The sequence below is a fragment of the Cryptomeria japonica genome, chromosome 3 (assembly GCF_030272615.1).
Source record: "Cryptomeria japonica chromosome 3, Sugi_1.0, whole genome shotgun sequence".
NCBI classification, from domain to species: Eukaryota; Viridiplantae; Streptophyta; class Pinopsida; order Cupressales; family Cupressaceae; genus Cryptomeria; species Cryptomeria japonica.
This window is the reverse complement of record NC_081407.1, coordinates 107,542,492-107,561,915: the sequence shown is the minus strand read 5'-3', so window position 1 is coordinate 107,561,915 and position 19,424 is coordinate 107,542,492. Positions and strand designations below refer to the sequence as shown.

Sequence of the window (19,424 nt, the reverse complement as noted above, 5' to 3'; positions counted from 1 at the left end):
ATAAAAACAATAACACCACAACTCATAACACCAATATTTTTGACGTGGAAAACCTAGTTAAGGGAAAAATCACGGTGGGAACCTACCCACAATAAGATGACACTCTACAATAGTATGTGCAAATATTACAATGGGGAATGCACATGCATTCAAGGACACTGCCTAGAGCTCACTGCTCAAAATAAGATGACCCAGGCTCAAACCCTCAAGGAAGGTTCACTACCTTACAATAATGATTGGACTACAATCTGAAATACATGAACTACAAATATAACATCTGCTAATGCCTGATGACAGTTCTGATTAAGCACATTTCTCTGCCCAGCAACAATATCTACTCAATACACTACACTGAAGGATAAATTCTCTTATTCACTTATACACATCTCTCTGATAATGCACATACAACATCGACACCCAAATTACATGACTATACCACCTATTTATACAAATCATCAACCTTGACTACAAGATCGACCAAACCCTCAACCCTTAATTACAAAATTACATCACACGATACATAAATCAACCATTGGACCAATATAATGACATAGATATAATAACATGGACCTAAACCAAATCTCCAAAAATGCATCACCACTAGAAATCTCTCCAAGATCAATCACAACATGCTACACCACCAAAAATACCACATAACACAAAGAATATCATTAGATCAACAAAATCATCAAGAATGAGCACAAGGATCAATGCAGACCACCAAGACAAATAGGACACAATTAGGAAACACCAACAAGCACGTTAGAACCATCTACAATAGTTGCGCCAACACCACTTATTCAAATCTTCATCGATCAACATGCTAACTCAAGAAAACTCAATATCAGTAATTAAGACTAGAAGGATATCTTGTGAAGGACCAAATCACAAACCATCTGAACTGAAGATACACATGAACATTCAAAACATTCTCCCAAATCCACAACCAAAGATATGATCATATCAGAGCTCACCAGATCAAATACCAAACTCTGCCAACCACTAAACTGAAAGACTAAACTGCAAACCAGATCAAATAATATGATCAAGTAAAACTTTCATATCACTGAAACCAATAAGGAATGAAGTATCCCAGCATCCCAACAAGATAAACCAACCATATCAACTCAATACAAACACCAAACACCAACACAACTCTCTACAACACCAGAACACATGAATATGTTAAAATCAATGACAACAACATATCCTAGCAACAGCAATATCCAACAATCTCCCCTTTTGGCATTGATGGCAACATATGAATGTGAAAAAAAATTCAATGCAAAGGAATGAATCAACACTAGCAATCTGCAACAAACTCCCCCTAAGATCATGCACACAAAGCTTCCAAAGATAAAGCAGCATTTCACATGCCTCTCTCCCCCTTTAACAACAATGCCAAAGACATAATACAAATTATGCTCTCACTCCCCCAAGACAATCTCTCCCCAAAACTCATCTTCTAAGAAGAACAATATCCCCCTTACGATAAACTCACAACTGATCATCAAAATCACACACTAACTACTTCGACTGAGTAGCAACACCAACTTGTCAACCCAAATAAAAGGATAAGGCTTCGAAATCCACCGGATTGATTCAATTCCATGCATCTAGTTCTCATCAGGAGGGGCAGAGATCCCTAACTTGTCTCTCAAATAGAGAAATGTATTTGCAAGCAAAGGCTTAAATATCCGCAATCTGATTCTTTGTAGATATATATTCCAATTTGACTTCTTCATCACTGACTTTCTCCCTCAAGAAATGATACTTTATCAATACATGCTTTGTTTTAGAATGCAGCACCAAATTCTTTGAAATATTGATAGAACTTGAATTGTCACAATATATAATAGTAGGCTCATCATAAATCACTCTAATATCCTTCAACATTTGCTTCATCCAAACTACTTGAGTATAGTTACTAGCAACAACAATATATTCAGATTCAATAGTAGATAAAGATACAACATCTTGCTTCTTACTGGACCATTAAAATCAACTTCTTTCCCAAAAATAATGCTCCACTGGTAGTGCTAATCCGGTCTTCAAAATCACCAGCCCAATTAGCATTAGTATAGGCACATAACAAGAAATTGTCATTCTTTGAATACCACAAACCATAGTCAAAAGTCCCCTTCAAGTATCTGAAAATCCTCTCCACAATAGTAACATGAGTCTCTTTAGGATCGAATTGAAATCTAGCACAAAGACAAACAACATGCATTATATTCAGTCTTTTTTGAGTTAAGTACAACAATCCACCAACCATAGATCTATACAAAATCTGATTAACTTTCTCAAATTCATCATCCTTAGACAATTTGCATCCAGTCACCATCAGAGTTCCAACGAGTTTAGAATCAGCTAATCCAAACTTCTTCAATAATTCTTTCACATACTTAGATTAAAAAATGAAAATACCTTTATTGGTCTGAGTAATTTGCAATCCTAAGAAGACTTTCATCTCACCTATCATAGACATCTCAAATTCCTTTTGCATATCATCAACAAGCTTCATACTAAAATCATCATCACTGCCAAAAATGATATCATCAATAGACTTCAACAATCAAAATGTTATCATTTTCAACTTTAAAGTATAAGTTACTATCAACAATACCTTTACAAAATCCTAGCTTCAATAAATACTTATCCAATCTTGCATCCTTGGCTCTAGGGGCTATTTTTAGTCCATACAGATCTTTCTTCAATTTGCATACCATATCTCCTTCATTTGCTAAATAAAATCCATCTGGTTTCTCAATATAGACTTCCTCTTGAAGATCACCATTCAAAAAGGCTGACTTGACATCTATTTGATACACCTTGAAATTCTTATAAGTAACATATGCAAGTAGAAATATAATAGCTTCAATTCTAGCTACAGGAGCAAAAGTATCCTCATAATCAATTCCTTCCATCTAAGAACACCCCATACATACCAATCTTGCTTTGTTTCTGAAAACTTTACTGGCTTTATTCAGTTTATTCTAGAATACCCATTTAGTACCAATCACATTCTTGTCTTTAGGTCTTGGAACAAGCTCCCAAGTGTTGTTCTTTTCAATTTGATTCATCTCTTCTTCCATTGCTTTTATCCTTCTCATTCTTACATGCTTCTGCTACATCTTTAGGCTCAATTTTTGAAATCAAACATATCTCTTCAGCTACAATCCTTCTCCTAGTCATCACACCTTTATTCTTATCACCAATAATTTTATTTTATGAATGATTTAATCTTACATACCTTAGAGTCTTTTGATTATTCTGATTGTTAGGCTCTTGCACTTCTTCACCAGCAACATCAATATCCAAATTACCTGTCTCTAACGGATCATTTTGCTTCAAGATTTTAGTCTACACAGGCTTAGGAACAACACTAAAATCATCAAAATCATATCTGCATGCTCTAAAATGCTTTCCAAGACATTCATCTACCTTTAAATTTGCATTCTCAACTATCTTCTTTAGTCTTTTACTATAGAACCGGTAGGCCTTGCTCTTAGAAGAGTATCCCAAGAAGATTCCTTCATCACATCTTGCATCAAACTTTCCTATATCCTCATCTCTTTTGATATAACATTTACTTTCAAAAACTCTGAAATATCTATCTATAGGAACATGACCGAACAATAGCTCGTAATGAGTCTTACAAGAATCACCTTTAATATGCGCTCGACTGAATGTGTAAACTACAGTGCTAACAACTTCTCTCCAAAAGGTTTGTGCAACATTTCCTTCTATCAGCATAGTCCTTGCAACATCCAAGATAGTTATGTTCTTCCTTTCAACAACTCTATTTTGTTGAGGGGTTGTAGGAGCAGATAATTGTTTTCTAATTCCATTCCTCTCACAGAATGTATCAAAATCTCCTAATATAAATTCTCCTCCTTTGTCAGATCTTAGCCACTTCATCTTCAATCCCATCTCAGTCTCCACTCTAGCTTTGAAAATCTTGAATTTCTCGAATGCTTTTGATTTCTCCCTTAGGAAAGTAATCTACATCATCCTAGAATAATCATCAATCAGCAACATGGAATATCTATCACCCTGCATGATTCTCACTCTATTAGGACCACATAAGTCAGTATGAACAAGATCTAGCAATCCATTAGATAAATATAACTTACTCTTAAATGAAGTTCTCATTTTCTTTCCCATCTAACATTCCTTACCTTATTAGCAGGCTTCACAATCTTAGGCATATCTCTAACAGTTTGAGTAGAACTTATCCCTACCATGTAGTCAAAATTAACATGACACATTATTCTATACCATAACCAACTTTCATCAATCTGAGCAATCAAACAACTTTTCTCACCAGCATTCAAGTGAAAGATATTGCCTTCGGTCTTAGTTCCAGATGCAATCTCTATACCGAAGATATTTAGGATCTTGCATTTACCATTCTTGAATTTCAAACCATATCCCTTGTCAACCATCTGTCAAACACTCAAAATTCTATGCTTGAAACCTTCATCATACAAGACATCATTAGTATCATGCTTACCATTGAAAGATATAGAACCTTTACCACGAATCATACAAGTTTTGTCATCTCCAAATCTTACTATACCACCATCATACCTTTCCATACTCACAAATTTGTTTTTATCACCTGTCATATGATGTAAACAACCATTGTCAATCACCCATTCATCTTTCTCTTCAATATTAGCAACCAAGGCTTTCTCCTCAACAATGTAGCTTGTAGGATTCACTAATACCGAATCATCTTCCTTGATAGTAATAAATACAAATTCGTCTCCTGAATTCCCATTCTTTGATTCTTCATCTGTCACACCTTCATCAGCAACATAGTAGCATCTTTTCTGATTTTTGTACTTCCAGTAAGTCTTGTAGGGCTTATCATTCTTGTCATGCTTCTCATATCTATCATACTTATCATATATATCATGTCTTTCATGCTTATCATATCTAGACATTCTCGCAGGTAACCTAGAAGCAAAATGTCCTATCTTGTTACAAGAGAAACATTTCAAAAGTAACTTCCCATCATACTTACCAGCTCCCTTAGGCAATCTCTGAGCAATAAGGGTTGCAAGATCATCCAATTCTCTTTCTTGTTCTCCCATCTCTCTCTTTTCTCTTTCAAATCTAGATACCCAACATGAAATTTCTCCCAGATCATACATTTGCTTCTTGGATACATAGGCTCTGAATGCAGTCTCATATTTTCCATGTGATTCTCCAAATTCACTCAACTCAAATGCAACAAGTTTTCCAGCCAACATATCTCTAGTCAAAGTAGTCACACTTTGGATCTCATCAATAGCAACTACCTTATGTTTGTAAGCAAGAGGCAATGATCTCAACACCTTAGCAACAATCTCATCTTCTTCAAGGGTTCCACTGACACATCTAATATTCATGACAAGCTCATTCACTTTAGTCATAAAGGATGTTATGTTCTCATCTTCTCCCATCTTCAATGCTTCATACTTTCCTTTTAAACTTTGCAACTTAGCAGCTTTAACTTGTGCATCTCCTTCATACAAGGTCTCCAACTTCTTCCAGATCTCATGTGCAGTCTGCAAACCCATCACATTTGTCATCTCTGAATTAGTCAAGGCACTCAGCAATGCTTCCTTATCCCTTATGTTATGTTCAACATCCTTGATCTCAACGATAGTAATCGGTCCATTCTGAGGAACATTGTAGACATTCTTTGAGATCTTCCAATACTCATCTCCAAGACATTTCAAATGAACTTCCATCCGGTCCTTCCAAATAGTATAATTGCCTCCATCAAATCTAGGACTCTCCTTCTTGAACACATAGGTTGTCATCCTGGATCTCCTCAAACGGTCAACCTTCTTCCAGAGGATCTAGATTTAATACCAATTGTTAACAAGAACAAAGAAGGAAAATTGAGAGGGGGGGTGAATCCGTTTTCACCAGATTAAACAAATTAAGCACAATCTCAGATCTAATCAACTACAACAAGAATAAAGATAAATACAATAACACCACAACTCATAACACCAGTATTTTTGACGTGGAAAACCCGGTTAAGGGAAAAACCACAGTGGGAACCTACCCACAATAAGATGATACTCTACAATAGTATGTGTAAATATTACAATGGGGAATGCACATGCATTCAGGCACACTACCTAGAGCTCACTGCTTAAAATAAGATGACCCAGAAGGTTCCAACCCTCAGGGAAGGTTCACTACCTTACAATAATGATCAAACTACAATACGAAATACATAAACTACAAATATAGCATCTGCTAATGCCTAATGACAATTCTGATTAAGCACATTTGTTTGCCCTGCAATAATCTCTACTCAATACACTACACCAAAGGATAAATTCTCTTATGCACACATACACCTCTCTCTGGTCATAATGTAGACACAACATCAACACCCAAATTACATGACTATACCACCTATTTATAAAAATCATCAACCTTGACTACAAGGTCGGCCAAACCCTCAACCCTTAATTACAAAATTACATCACGTGATTCAAAAATCAACCACCAAACCAATATAATGACATAGATAGCATAAAATGGACCTAAACCAAATCTCCAAACATGCATCACCACCATAAATCTCTCCAAGATCAACCACAACATACTACACCATCAAAAATACTGCATAACATGAATAATATTATCAGATCAACAAAATCATCAAGAACGTGCACAAGGATCAATGCGAACCACCAAGACAAATAGGACATGCTCAGGAAACACCAACAAGTACGTTAGAACCATCCGCAATAGTTGCACCAACACCACTTATTCAAATCTTCATCCATCAACATGCTAACTCGGAAATACTCAACAACAGCAATTCAGACTAGAAGGATAGCTTGCAGAGCATCAAATCATGAACTATCTAAACTGAAGATACACTTGAACATCCAAAACATTCTCCCAATTCCGCAACCAAAGATATGATCATACCGGAGCTCACAGATCAAATACCAAACTTTGCCAACCACTGAACTGAAAAACTAAATTGCAAACCGGATCAAATAATATGATCAAGTAAAACTTCTGGATCACCGAAACCAATAAGGAATGAAGTATCCCAGCATCCCAAATAGATAAACCAACCATATCAACTCAATGCAAACATGGAACACCAAACAACTCTCTGCAACAACAAAACACGGGAATATGTTGACATCAATGACAACAACATATCCTAGCAGCAACAATATCCAACATTGGGGGCTTGTGGACATGTTTGTGCATTGGATGGATCCTATGTCTCTTTTCTATTTTTCTCTCAATGCTTGATTCGGATGATTTAGTGATGTATTAAAAGATGTTATGTAATCTATTATCATTGCTATTGTAACATTGTAATTGTTTCTTTATCATTGTAATTTGGATATTCCCTTAGGGAGAATGATGTAATTTGATATAATGTAATGCAATATGTAGTAATCAAATGAATGTAATATAGATTAGTATTTAGTGGTGTGATGTTGGTATCAACTACCCTCATGTGATGTTTATGTATCATTATGTCTTATGTAAAGGTTATCTTAGGAACACTTAGTTTGGTGTTTAAAATGTACCTAGTGCTAGAAATTTATGTTTATAATTTATGTAATGTTATGCTATTTTATTATGGTTCTAGAGGCTTAGATGTTGTTTAGAGTGTTGTTTAGGTAGCGATGTTAGGGAACCCACAAGAGGACGCAGTTAGGATAATTATTATCTTTTGCACATGTAAAAGTTATATTTAATTTCATGTTGAGTTTGTAATGTTATGTAATTTGTTTTTTTTTCTAAATATTTTTATTTTTAATTGCTTAGTTAGTTGTTTTCCTCTGGGGTTCCTTGGCGGGGTGTTACATAGAAAAAGTAGTGGTCATGTTATAGGTGGATAGGAAGATTGGAAAGAAAGAAGTGGAAAAGCTCCAATGGATAAGGAGCAAAGATGAATCAATAATGAACATGGGATCACCATCCCATGCACCTTAAAATATTCTTGAGTTTCTAAAACTTGCAAAATATTTCATTTACCCAATGTGTTTGATGCAGGAGCATCTAAGTGCATAGGAAATCAACATCAAACAAAAATAAATTTCAAGATAAATTTTCTTTTTAGTTCAATTTTTTTATCATGTTTTAGTTGATTTTGATGTTTGCTTCAAGAAGCATATTTGGGATAAATTTGGCCAAAGTGAATATGTCATCTTGTTAAATGGCTTAATCAGTATCTAGGGTGAAAATTTGATGAAAAGGCTAAGTATTAGCCAAGTTATGGAATTTTGATCATTTCACAAGTTTGATAACCACCTGGTTCATCAATGGTTTAGTTTGTTGATGGCTATGTTCATGGATGACTCAGTTCATCGATGACCCTGTTCATCGATGACTTAGTTTTCGAAAAATAAAAGGCCTAAGATAGAATTTAGCCAGTGAAATCATGAGTTATAAAACTCATAACAACATCAAAAGATAATATTTTCGACAAGTTCATAGGTTCACAAACTTGTTGAACTACCAAAAATAGTTCACGAAGTCCTCAATTCACCAACAAAATAAATCACTAAAAGAAGACAGTTTCAACTTTTTCTTTAGTTTGCAAACTATATGGATCACTAAAAGAAAAAAAATAAAGAATTCCAAGTTTGTGGTGTTGTCAAGCCATCAACTATAAAAAAGGCAAGAAAAATATTTGGGTTTGCAAAAGGGTGATTTTGTTGAAGCATAAGTTTTGCAAACTTTAAAAATTTTGAAGAGAGAGATAAGGGATCCTATAGTTACTAAGGATTTTGAAGCTCAACAACTCAATTGAATAAAGTGTGAAGAGATAGAGTTGAAAACCCTAAAATTAAGTGAGGGGATTTTAACGGCTTTCTTGTGAAGTTGAAACATTGGTAACAGGGTGTCATAAATGTGAATATACTTGTGCATGATCTTAAAGATCTATTACAAAAGGCATGTGGTGGGAAGAGATGAAAGGTAGAGCGACCATTCAAATCAACACTATTCAGATTCTTAGTGTTAGGAAAATGGTATCTCAACCTTTTGATTTTAAAATTTACTATTGATAAATGAGTGTGGGTTTTTGCAAAGAGGGTACCCCCTTGTGGGTTAGGGGGGAATGCCCCCCCTTGGTATGAGTTCCAAGGGCAACTCTCCCCGATGGGAGTTTAGGGGTATTGCTCGTAAAAGCTACATTTTATTTATAATTTATCATTGTAAATCTTTACTATTTATCATTAGGTCATAGACCTAATGGTGGATATTATGTGTACTTTTATTTACCTAGAAGGCAACCTTATTTTATGAGTGCATTGCATTACGATTATGTATTGTGATGTACTATAAGAGTTTAATAAATATTGAGTTGCCTTTGGATCTCCATTAATGATACTCATGTGAAAATTTTTCTCTACAAGTATATTGTAATTTGTTGTTGATTTTTGAATAATGTATTGAGCATCTTTTGGAGTGTGGGAGTTTTCCTCTTGAAAGGGTTTTCCACATGAAAATCATTGTGTTGTGGTATGGATGTTGTTTGTGTTATTTTTGTTTAATTTTTGTAACTATTGTAAAGATCTTTTTTTTGTTTTGTTTTTTGCAAAACACTCCTCTCAAGGTTAGTGTACAGGAAGTTGTTTTGCTACCTTAACTTCCTTTCTTTTGGTGATAGTTGAAATTCCATTTTGAATGGGATAACTAACAATTCTAAAACCTCTCAAGTTATTGTATAAAAGGAGTTGATAACCACCAATATAAGGGGCTCAAAAAATTTAGAGAAGAAGAATGATAGAGTGAGTTTTTGTTCTATCAAACCACTAGAAAGCTTTTTTCTAAGGGCATGTAATGATCGTATGTGAGTTTGTAACCATTGTACTCCCCTTGTTGATAAATAAATTGAAGTTGTTAGCAACAATCAAGAAGGAAGATTAAGAAGGGGGGGGTGAATCAGTCTTCTCCGGATCCAGAAAATTAAACTTCAAAACAAAACTGATAAACCACAACAATAGACAGATAAGAAAATTAACAACACAACACACAACACCAAGATTTTTGACGTGGAAAACCCGGTTAAGGGAAAAACCACGGTGGGAACCTACCCACAATAAGATGATACTCTGCAGTAGTATGTGAAAATATTACAATGGGGAATGCACATGCATTTGAGCACACTGCCTAGAGCTCACTACTCAAAAGATATTTGCCTGGAAGGCTACAACCTTCAGGGAAGTCTCACTGACTTACAATATGATTCAGACTACAATATGGAAGAAATGAACTACAATGATAGCATCTACAAATTCCTGATGACAGTTCTAGTTAAGCACAATTATCTGTTATGCAACACCAATCTCACCTCAACACTTCACTGAATGATAAATCTCTTGTTCGCACATTCACCTCTCTCTGATAATGCAGACACAATACCGACACCTAAACTAAATGAATAACTCACCTATATATACAATTCATCAACCTTGATAACAACGTCGGCTAAACCCTCAACCCTCAATTATAAAATCACATCACATGATACAAAGATCGACCACCCGACCAATATAATGATTTACATAGAATATCATGGACCTAATTCAAATTCCCAAATGATCAACTCCACCAGAAATAATGCCAAGATCAACCGCAACACGCTACACCACTATAAATACCACATAACATGAAATTAATATCGGTTGATAAAAACCACCAAAAAATCGCACAATGATCAATACAGATCACCAAAACAAATAGGAAACGACTAGGAAACACCATCAAGCACATTAAAACCATATGGAACAGTTGCACCAAAACCTCTTTTCAAATCTTAATCAGTCAACGTCTAGAAGCTCAAGAACACAACAATCAACAACTGTCACGAAGAAAGATAACTTGTGGATCACCAAATCACGAACCATCTGAAATGAAGATACATAAGACCAACCAAAACAATATCCCAAAGTCTCAGCACCAGATCTGAACACACCAAAATATACCGGAGGAAATACCAGATTCTGCAAAACAGTGATCATCAAAACCAAACTACAAAACCGGATTAGAAAAACTTCCCAATCAAAGGAATATGTTGGCATCAATGACAACAACATATCCTAGCAGCAGCAATGAACAACCATATCCAACAAAAGCTTATTGTGATTGTGGATATTTGAATTAATTTAATGAATTATTTTTATGAGTTTGTTGTTCTGTTGGTCCCCTCTATCATGACTACAACATAAAGTCTTTATCTCTACCTTAAAAATAAAAAAAAATCAAATAATTCAAGATCTCATTGAGGACAAGATCATAATATATTTACTCAAGAAATATCATGGTACTTCATAGTTATTAGATTATTATTGGTAAAAAACCATCCACCAACTATTCAAAATTTGTTCTTTATTTGCTCATGGTTGCACCAATGGATTACAAATCTTTTGGAATTTTTTTCTAATAGTTCACTTATTTTTGGAGGGCTACTAAACAATGCATATATTTTTTTATCCTTCATTAAATCATAATATAATTTTGTGGCATAAAACTAGTGGTCATTTTCTCTATGTTTTTCCCATGTGTTTATGTTCACTGTGATAGAATCAATGTGATATATTAAAGAGTCCAATAATGTTGCAAGAGCTTGGCAACATGTGCTTGTTGAATTGGGATTTTTTAACATTTCCATCAACACATTAACCTCAATTTTTTTATTTTCATGTTGCCCCAAAATATGTTTGTATCGTAGGGGTATGCATGGGAATTTCTAGAGTAGTTTGAGGTGGGTTTTGTAGACTATGTTCTTACACCTAATTTTCTTCAAGCATTTCATCAAATGTTGGGTGTTAAGGCAGAGGAGGGTTTGAATTGGATGAAAAGAAAATTCAACATATCAAAATCAATTCAAGATAACATAATTTAATCTTAATTAAAAATTAAAAAAACTGATATAAATTACTTCTTGCACATAAGCCATTGTTGATGAGGAGATTTGACTTTGATTCAACTCAAACATGTAGTCATGTTTTCTCCTAGTCGCATTTTCTTACCAATGGTGAAAATTAAATGAAAAAAGATAAATTTCCAATTGCTATATAGTTTTAGTTTATGTTAGTATAATGTGAGCACATTATAACACAATTGTATTCAATTTTAGATTAAATTGAATTTTAATGTGCTCATGCTTACAACGCAATTGTGCCTTAACATGCTTGCATTATAATGTGAATGCATTATGGTTTTTTTGTAATGTAGGCATGTTAATTTTTTTCCCCTCCAGAATATTTTTTGGCAATTTTTTGGCCTCTCATCTTTGTGCACATATGCTCACCTAGAAAATACCTTATCTATTACTTTAATTAGGATCAATATAATCCCTCAAGACATTAGTTTTCCTATACTACGCCACATATGTGGTCTTGTCCCTTGGATTAGAGCATATTGTGGCATAGTCTTTCTTCATATTATACATTTCCTACCATTAATGTTGTTTTCCTCATAATTTGATCATTATGTTGTCAGCACCAATATCAAATACCTCAAGTTGATTAGCTAAGATCTCGTAGTTATAGACAATCATAGTTCATTTTTTATAGCATTGATTGAATTAGAATACTCTAAAATAAAAGTATTGCATTACACTGGATCACTTACATCAAAACTCACATCCTATGTACTAAGTTTCATTCAATTGTGTGCCATGTTTTCAACTTATTTGAATTAATAAATGGGATAGACTCTCATCATCGAAGTCATCAAACTTCCATCAATTTTATAATAGGCCACGCTACATTTTTTAGTACAAGATGTGAATATTGAAGATAAGAGAAAACCACAAAAGGCTACATTAGCAAAGGACAAATCTACAACATCAAGACTAGACCATGTGACAAAAACATCACCCTAAAATATAGACAATAGACAACCTAGTCTTATGTACTAAGTTTCATTCAATTATGTGCCATGTTTTCAACTTATTTGAATTAATAAATGGGATAGACTCTCATCATAGAAGTCATCAAACTTCCCTCAATTTTATAATAGGCCATGCTACATTTTTTAGTACAAGATGTGAATATTGAAGAAAAGAGAAAACCACAAAAGGCTACATTAGCAAAGGACAAATCTACAACATCAAGACTAGACCACGTGACAAAAACATCACCCTAAAATATAGACAATAGACAACCTAGTCTTGTCATACTAAAAATCAAGTACAACTTATAATGCAAATTTAATATAAATTTCTCAATTCCAATCACCAATCATGACAAAATAACAAGAAAAATATTATTAACATAATAAATTTATACAAAATAAATATTGATTTATCATTATTTTTATGTATGTGAATATTAAAGATAGAGAAAACCAAAAAATATTACATTAGAGGACAAATCTACAAATATCAAGAGTAGACCATGGGACAAAAAAATTACCCTTAAATTAGACAAAGGACATCAGTAGTCTTGTCATACTGAAATCATAGTAAACTTCACAATGCAAATATAATTTTAAATTCTCAATTCTAATCATCAATCATAACAAAATAACAAGATCATTTCTATTAACAAAATAAATTAATACAAATATTAATTTATCATTACATTTCTATATTTTAATACAGTTAATAATTCCAAAAGACAATTCTACAAATATCAAGAGTAGACCACGTGACAAAAAAATCACCCTTAAACTAGACAAGGAACATCAGTAATCTTGTCATACTAAAAATCATAACAAGATCATTATTATTAATACAAAGTAAATATTAATTTATCATTATATTTCTATATTTTAATACAACTAATGACTCCATTCTAATTGTTGTTTTTTTCTTTAATTTTGGTCGTCGCCCATAAATTGCAACATGTTGAATAAACCTTTTGGTGCAACACGTGATCAGTGATATTGGTGCAACACATCCACATAGACTGAAAGAAACTAGTGATATTGGTGCAACACGTCCACATAGACTGTAAGAAACTAGACTTCATGACCTCGTACCTACCACAAATTCTCCAGACTTAATCCAATTCAATTCTAATTGTTACTCAATATTATACTATTAAATTTAATTCACTCTTCTGTCTTTTATTTTTTAAAGTGAGGATATGGATAAAACTACCTAAACTTTCTACCAATCAGATTAAAAGTACAAAACAATCCCTATAAACATGTTGTCCATTGCTTTAACTATTGATAATTAAATTGAATTATTAAATTAAATTATCGCACCTTCCTACCAAAAGAACTTTTAAAAAACAAAATGATTCGGCCGCCATCGAATAACTTCCAAACCAAAACCTACTGCAGACAGTGAATATTCAGGGTGGTTGGAATTTAATAATATTAGAAAAATATTTCATGGTACTTGGAATTTAATAATATTAGAAAAACTTTAATAAATCCCTATCCTCAAAAATGCAATTGATATAAAAATGCATCATGTGGGTACCCCACCACCACCTGCCGCCTCTACTTAACATATATAATTTGGGAAAGACCCAGAAAGGGGTAATACTCAGCTATGGAACCCATTTCCTTCTCTGATTCTCCTGCAATTACCCACATAGCTGAAGATGGGTCTACAGATCTTAGGGGAAGGCCTGTAAGCAGACTTCTTACAGGAGGATGGTCAGCTTCTCTTCTCATAATTGGTGTTGAAATGACAGAGAGATTAGCCTACTTTGGTGTTTCTGGCAACTTGGTTATATATCTCACCAATGTCATGCAACAGAACACTGCTACAGCTGCAAAGAATGTCAATGTCTGGTATGGTGTTGCATCTATGCTTCCCCTTCTTGGAGCTTTTCTTGCAGATTCCTATTTTGGGCGGTATTGGACCATTCTGTTCTCATCTCTCATCTATCTGCTGGTCAGTATTATTTAACCAACATCCTCTTTTAATTGTACTGTCCTTAAACTTTCTGATGATTAATATGGAAAATTGATAAAAATGTGATTTCATCTCATTGATTAGATTGATACAAAATCTCCGACAGTTACATGAATAATTTTTTTCTTTCTTTCCCTACTCTTTTTAACTAGACTGGTCTGTTAGTAGTCTTCTTTCTTTCCCTACTCATTTCAACTAGTCTGGTCTGGTAAAAACTTTTCATTTCTCTTTTCTTGGGTTTTGTTTCATGATGATGAATCAAACTTTTTTTTCTCTTTTTAACTAGCCCTTTCTGCTAATTACTGTTCATTTTCTTTTCTTTCATATTCTGCTTTGTGATGTTGAATCATAGGATTTGACCTAGAACACAAGAACACACTCACTGATATTTTTAATTTTAGTAAAAATTCAAACTGTTTTCACATATCTGAAAATTTATTTTTTTGTGTTCTGCTTGTTAATGAGGAATCAAACTCGCTTTAACTCTTTTTAACTAGTCTGTTGACTGGTCTGTTTTTCTTTTTTCTTATATTCTGCTTTGCAATGATGAATCATAGAATTTGATTATAAACATAAAAAAATTCACGCAATCAAATCCAGAAACAATTCATGCTAACTTTATATTCACTAATATTCTTCATTTTATTCAAAATTCAGCTGTTTGTACATATCTGAGAATCTCTTTACAGCTGAACTTTCAGCTTAACATGGGTCTTGATAAGTGAGTGATAGTGTTAAAGCCCTCTGTCTCACCACCTCAAAATCATTTTGATTATATCTACACAGTTCATGTGTACCAATTCTCAGTCTTTACCCCACGAGTACCTGTACTGCAAACTATTATCTATATCATAGAAACTGGTACCTTTCTGAAGACCTCATTATGGTTATTTGGTTAATGACCCATGTCCATAACTGGTCCACTCTATTTAAAAGAATAGGAATTTTAATTTTATTTAGATAGAAAAGTAATAAATAATTGTTAAACTTTTATCTTGTTGAATGGCATAATGTTTAATAAAGAGTAAAGTGACAGTATAGATATTTTAACCAGTTTTGTGTGTTTGAGATTACAAATAATTCAGAAAAAAGAAGACATCATTCATATTCTCTGGTGCAGGGGTTGATCTGTTTGACTCTTTCAGCTTCTCTGCCGTTGCTTAGGCCACCACCATGTGACTACACATCATATTCCTGCCCCAGACCTGCAGCTTTCCAGGTGGTTTTTTTTTTCATTTCACTGTACTTGGTTGCTTTGGGTCAAGGAGGCCACAGACCCTGTTTACAAGCATTTGGGGCAGACCAATTTGATGAGAGAGACCCAGCAGAGAGGAAGAATAAGAGCTCCTTCTTCAATTGGTGGTATTTTGGCTTATGCAGTGGTTTATTTGTATTGGTTCCTGTGGTCGTGTACATTCAAGAAAACGTTGGGTGGAGTTTGGGTTTTGCTCTCCCAGCTGCAGCCATGGCTATAGCTCTTTCTCTCTTCCTCGGTGGAACAAAAATGTACCGACATAAAATACCTTCTACCAGTCCAGTAACTCAAATTGTCCAGGTTTTTGTTGCAGCAATTTGCAAGTGGAATGTCTCTGTTCATTCTCAAGGAGAAGGGAAGTTATATGGTATTCAAGGATTAAAGGATGAAAAGAGAACACTTTTGCCCTCCAATCAATTCAGGCATACCTCATTTCTACCTGTTTATCTGCATCTGATTACTGCTCATGCAATTTGGAAGAGTTCATTCATAAGTTGCTACATTGCTGTTTAGTTTTAGGCTTGACATTGCTGCTTTTTAAAATGCATTTGGTAAACTTAGGAAAATGCTTCTAAGGACATTCGGTGTTGTTTTGTAGGTTTCTTGATAAAGCTACAATTGCAACTGATTTGGACCATGAGAACAAAACAAATATTGATTGGAGGCTATGCACAGCCACACAGGTTGAACAGGTCAAGCTTGTTCTAAGATTGATTCCAATTTGGGTGACTTGTTTGGTTTATGGTGTTATTTGTGCACAAACACCAACATTCTTTACAAAACAGGGGAGCACAATGGATAGAAGGATCATTGGAGACTTCAAAATCCCATCAGCAAACATGCAAAGCTTTATCAGTTTGACTGTTCTAGTGCTAGTGCCTGTGTATGATCGAATCTTTGTCCCACTGGCCAGAAGCATAACTGGAAATGAACGTGGTATAACACTGCTACAGAGGATAGGTGTTGGTATGTTTATTTCTGTCATTTCCATGATTGTTGCAGCAATGACAGAAATGAAAAGGCTTCAAGCAGCAAGAGAATATGGATTGATAGACATGCCCCAAGTGACAATTCCACTAAGCGTTTGGTGGCTGCTTCCTCAATACATCCTATTTGGTATTTCAGATGTTTTCACATATTTAGGCTTGCAAGAGTACTTCTATGATCAGATGCCTGACTCAATGAGAAGCCTGGGAGTCGCCCTGTATTTGAGTATTTTTGGAGTTGGTAGCTTCCTGAGCAGCATTCTTATTTCTATTATTGAGGATTTGAGTAGCAGAGTTATGGGACAAAACTGGTTTACAGACAACTTAAACAGAGCTCATTTGGACTACTTCTACTGGCTTCTGGCTGCACTAAATTCACTATTCTTATGTATCTATCTCTCTTTTGCCAGGAAATTCATTTACAAGGAAGAAGAAAGCAATGTTTGGAAAGATGAAGAGATATTCTGACCTTTGAACACCACTTACAGTAAGAGATATCAGATTTCCACAATCCATGAGTTATTGATCTTGCATGTTTCCACATTAGATTGTGTGTGAGTATTTTGTATCAACGTTTTGGATCACACTCCGTGATCCATCATCAGAATGAAAATAGAGAGCATGCAGAAGTAAAAGATGTTGATATTCTATGATGACCTCTCAACTTTGTCAAGATGTTGATATATATGTTGCTGTTCAGAACTACATGTATAGAACATAAAGACACCATACTCCCAGAAATGAAGAGTCCTCATCCTATGAGCTTTTATAGAACATAAATGATTAGCCTTTGTTCAGAACTACATGCATAGAACATAAATGTTCTAGCCTTTGTTCAGAACTACATGTATAGAACATGAAGACAACATACTCCAAGAAATGAAGAAGAAACACTACTTTCATTTCAAATCCCCAATCTCTGAACTTTTGTATTGTATGCAACAGAAAAAGAAAGCATAAGAGTTCAGACCTATATATCATCAACTGGCTGCACTTTCTTAGGCATACAAAATGGATGAATTAAAGTCTGGAAATGCCTGTAAACAATTATGCCCTGACTTTGACTTTGTTGACAGTAAATTCAACTAATGGAGGGCAAGTTGATCAATTATAATAGACTGTTCCCATGAAGATGGGTGGATTAAAATTTCTTAGCTTAGAAGGGAAATTAAGAAATTTGATTAAGGAGTCTCATGGATATTTTTATTTTATATTAAGACTTTGTAAGTGCAAGTGAAAGATTTATATATGAGAAATTATAGTCATTACGTGAAAATGGAAATTAGAATTGGAAAAAAATAAAAGTTTAAGTTGATAGAGATTTTTTTTAATTTCCCTTTATCAACACAAGTTTGCAATTGTGGAGATGAAACTCTTATTTTTAAAAGAAATTTCCATTTTAATCTTGTTGCTATATTTTTTCAATTTCTTAGAACTATCACAAGAGTAAAAGTAGAAGTCCAAGCACTTTCAATGCAACCACATCTCATCTTATTTTCAAATCTACAAAATTATATATAATAAATTAATAATGCAGATAGAATTGAAATGTGAGATTAAGAAAATATGTCTTTTGATATTAATTGTTGACAAGATGTATTGGATGCACTTAAGTGCTTGTTGTCACAAAAGCATGATAAATGAGGAAATTGAAGAACATCTACATTTGTACAGTAATAATACACGAATAATAATATTATTCTTAAAATCATCAGATTTTACAATGAATTGTACAAATGATTATAAAGAATTGCATTGCAATGACTTCTCAAACTACCTACTAGAAACTATTTATTTTAACAACAAATATTAAATTAAAATAATAAACCACAAAGTCACTAAGTTGACTTTATTACAATACATAAATTTTAATATTTCAACACCCTCTCCCCATTAAGATTTACATTAAACATGACAAAACATGCTAATAAAAAAAACACAAATACGATTCTTTAAAAGCTTCTCTTTAAATAATTATCGATCTAAGTAAACTTTCATCAAGATGTCTCGTAACCCTCATAAAGGTGTAGTTTCCAAGTTAAATTCTAGAGTTTTAGATTACCACCTCCCCAAACTCTCAAATGTCTTCACATTATTGGACAATAATCTATGTCAAGCTACCTCTACAATGCCCTATCAAATTGTCCAATGGCCCTCCAAAGAGTATAATTCCAAGATACACAAACTCCCATACTATTTATTGCGGCAATCCATATTGAGTTTACATCAAAAGAGTATAATTCCAAGATCCACAAACTTCCAAACTATTTAGATGGCAATCCATATTGAGTTTACACCAAATACA

General features: G+C 33.9%; 1 protein-coding gene across 1 annotated transcript; it reads left to right on the top strand.

The window, feature by feature from the left end:
- Window positions 1-14,446: 14,446 nt before the first annotated feature.
- Window positions 14,447-18,269, top strand: LOC131075797 (protein NRT1/ PTR FAMILY 5.10). The gene is made up of 3 exons (XM_058012690.2): window positions 14,447-14,857; window positions 15,999-16,555; window positions 16,732-18,269. Exons 1-3 carry the CDS (start codon window positions 14,510-14,512, stop codon window positions 17,585-17,587), a joined length of 1,761 nt encoding a protein of 586 aa, XP_057868673.2. The 5' UTR covers window positions 14,447-14,509; the 3' UTR covers window positions 17,588-18,269.
- The last annotated feature ends 1,155 nt before the right edge of the window (window positions 18,270-19,424 follow it).